The sequence below is a fragment of the Frankliniella occidentalis genome, unplaced genomic scaffold, assembly GCF_000697945.3.
Source record: "Frankliniella occidentalis isolate FOCC.00 unplaced genomic scaffold, Focc_3.1 Scaffold17, whole genome shotgun sequence".
Classification (NCBI taxonomy): domain Eukaryota; kingdom Metazoa; phylum Arthropoda; class Insecta; order Thysanoptera; family Thripidae; genus Frankliniella; species Frankliniella occidentalis.
The window spans coordinates 2,343,441-2,343,947 of record NW_026267147.1 but is presented as its reverse complement, the minus strand read 5'-3'; the positions used below and the strand labels follow the sequence as shown (position 1 = coordinate 2,343,947).

Genomic DNA, 507 nt, shown 5'->3' with positions numbered 1-507 from the left:
AACCCCTTATCTCGGCTGCACGCATTCCGACACAATTGATCCACATGGCCGGGCTGGGGCGTTCCCCGGCCGGACAGAAGGCGGCGCTTGATCAAAGCAAGTTCATGAAACATGTTGCCGCCGATTCCGATTTGTTTTTATTTTTGATGATACCGTTCATGTCGTGGCGTTGGCGGTCGACTCTCGCGATTGGTGGGGAGCGGGGCGGAGGAGGGGAATCGGGAGCAAGCCTCGCGACGCTCGTGCTGATCAGGAATATGGAATGTCCTGGATCCACGACGTTAGGGAATTATTGTTGGGCGCGGGGGACCGATACACGAGAGACAGACTGTGTTGTCAACAGTTGAAATATTTTTGTTTTTAATTTTTTTTCGCGATCGCGAGGGTGTGTTGTGTCCGTCATATTGTTCCACCCGGGAATAGAGTGTTGCCGGTGTCGCCCGGATAGCCGACAATGAATCTGTCGTTCGCCGGCTGTGGCTTCCTCGGCATCTACCATGTCGGCGT

The 507-nt window shown here is 54.2% G+C and overlaps 1 protein-coding gene across 1 annotated transcript in view; it reads left to right on the top strand.

The window, feature by feature from the left end:
- Positions 1 to 314: 314 nt before the first annotated feature.
- The window catches only part of LOC113212295 (1-acylglycerol-3-phosphate O-acyltransferase Pnpla3), a gene marked incomplete at its 5' end in the record, with an annotated part of 37,746 nt that continues 37,553 nt past the window's right edge, over positions 315 to 507 (top strand). Inside the window, 1 exon segment of the mRNA XM_052264210.1 lies at positions 315 to 507. Within this exon segment, the coding sequence (XP_052120170.1) occupies positions 455 to 507 (53 nt within the window).